The sequence below is a fragment of the Didymella exigua genome (assembly GCF_010094145.1).
Source record: "Didymella exigua CBS 183.55 unplaced genomic scaffold M421scaffold_9, whole genome shotgun sequence".
Lineage (NCBI taxonomy): Eukaryota > Fungi > Ascomycota > Dothideomycetes > Pleosporales > Didymellaceae > Didymella > Didymella exigua.
In genome coordinates, this window is record NW_022984783.1 from 883,155 (window position 1) to 885,429 (window position 2,275).

General features: G+C 40.5%; 1 protein-coding gene across 1 annotated transcript; it reads left to right on the forward strand.

The window, feature by feature from the left end:
- Window positions 1-1,538: 1,538 nt before the first annotated feature.
- On the forward strand, window positions 1,539-2,275 carry M421DRAFT_414302 (uncharacterized protein; the record flags this gene model as incomplete). The annotated part of the gene is made up of 2 exons (XM_033590474.1): window positions 1,539-1,604; window positions 1,698-2,275. The coding sequence occupies 2 exons, from the start codon at window positions 1,539-1,541 to the stop codon at window positions 1,863-1,865; spliced, it is 234 nt and encodes a 77-aa protein (XP_033450447.1). The 3' UTR covers window positions 1,866-2,275.

A 2,275-nucleotide genomic window follows, 5' to 3' on the forward strand; every position in this document is an offset into this window, starting at 1 on the left:
AGATTTAGCATAGTGGCACACTTAAGTATAGCCTAGCAGCATCACAGGTAGCTGCTGAGGCGTGTGTAGCAGCTCAGCCATCTAAGAAGACTTAGGGTAGAGGTGGTCAACTAGGAGCTTAGTTAACTGTTTAGCGCTGTAGGAACTGCAGTAAAACTAGACACAACGCACAAACGTGCTAGGAGGGTACAGAAACATCTTCTAAATCTAATATAAGTATATAGTATACTAGGTTACTATTTAATAGTAAGTAGTTGTAGTTGTAGTAACTTGTGTTAGTTGTGCTAAGAGAAAATAGCTGGTTTAGTGATATAGCTAGCTCAGTGATAATCTACGTTAGCACTAGTATTAAATATTTAAAAATTGCGAAATTTCATGTATAGATAGAGCGAAATTATAGCTTTAAAATAAGCAAAAAATTATTATTGTAGGCCTACTACAACACAAGTTATAGAGTGTTGAAGGTTTGTTTGTTAAAGGTTTGTGTTTTGAAGTTGCAACAGCACACCATAGCAGCTGCAGCTGCGCCAGCACACAATGTATCAGCTGCAGCTGCAACAGCACACGACGTAGCAGCTGCAACAGCACACAACAAAGCACCTGCTAACAAGCACACACTACAGAACAGGCAGGCCTGGGCGTAGAATTCTTAGTTTACCTACTATTCTTAAATAATATTCTTATATTTTCTAATATTTAGGCTGCTAGAGCCCTAGTAAAGAATCTTAACTTAGTGTCTTAGTAAGGAATATTAAGCTTAAAACCTTCTACACTTAATAAATATTCTATTAATAGGCCTATAATATTGTTTAATAGCTTATTTTAAAGAGGAGACTTAGTAGTATATTAATATAATAAAAGTATAGTTTATTAAGTAGAGCTACTATTATAGCAGGATTAGAAGTTATTATAGCTATTATAGCTATTAGGACTGTTAGAGCTATTAGCTTAAAATTAGCTAGACATTAAATAAATATTAAATAACTATTATAGGCCTATAAGTCCTACTATAGCCTATAGTACAATGCTATAATTTCCTGATTTCAACAATGGAAAAACTTTTCCTAATGTACGCTAGTTAAATTTATTGTTTATTTTAAAGCACAATTATTAGGATTATAAAGCTAGGAATAGAGTCTGTTAGCTTTTTTGTATTAATGCCTACCTTTACAGTAACATGGTTGGCAAGCGAGTCGGTCAGACAAGCGAGTCGGTCACCCCACCAACTTTAATCACCTACTCTATCTTAACACACAATGCCTCCACGCCGCGCTCTGCTTATGCAGTTAAATGAAGCAGATATTTAGCTTACTCTCTTATCTATAGATTCTGCCCAAATTCAGAGTACATGACGCGCTGCTACAGTCTTTAATATCCTAAAATTAACCCTAATTGACCAGCGCGCTGGAAAGCGCGCGCAACGCGATTGCCAGCCTAACTCAAGGAAGCTTGCCTAGAGAGAAGAGGAGGTGATTGTCAGCTATATACTTCACCTAGATCAGCGTGGATTTGCGCCTACCTACGCAGCTGCACGTGATATGGCTGATAAGCTGCTAGCTGCACGCGGCGCTGGCCAGGTTGGGCAGAAGTGGCCAGCTAACTTTGTTAAGCGTACAGACAGTCTTCAGACGTGTTTTAACTAAGCGTACAATAGGCAGCAAGCTCTGTGTAAGGATGTAATATTAATAAAGAGGTAGTTTAAGCTTATAGAAGAGATAAAGGCTAAGCTAGGTATCTGCAATAAGGACGTCTATAACTTTAATAAAGCTAGCTTTATAATAGGCAAGATTACAACACAGCTGGTTATAACAGGAGCAGAGAGGAGAGGCAGGCCAAAGACTCTTCAGCTAGGCAATCGCGAGTAGGTAACGCTGATCGCTGCTATCAGCGCTGCTAGCTAGTCAGTGCCACCATTCCTTATCTTTGCTGGTCAGTACCACCTATCAGCCTAGTATAAGGAGGATATCCCACGCGACTAGGCAATCGCAGTTAGCAACAATGGCTGGACGAATAATGAGCTTGGAGTTGAGTGGCTAAAGCACTTCAACGCTCACACGCAGGCTCGTAGTATAGGCGCGCGTCGCCTGCTTATTATTGATGGCTATAAGAGCCACCAATCTCTAGCGTTCCAGGAGCTCTGCAAGGAGAACAACATCTACACGCTCTGTATGCCACCTCACTCATCTCACCTACTCCAGCCGCTTGATGTTGGCTGCTTCTCGCCATTAAAGCGCGCGTACAGCTGTGAGGTGGAGAGCCTTATGCGCAACCACAT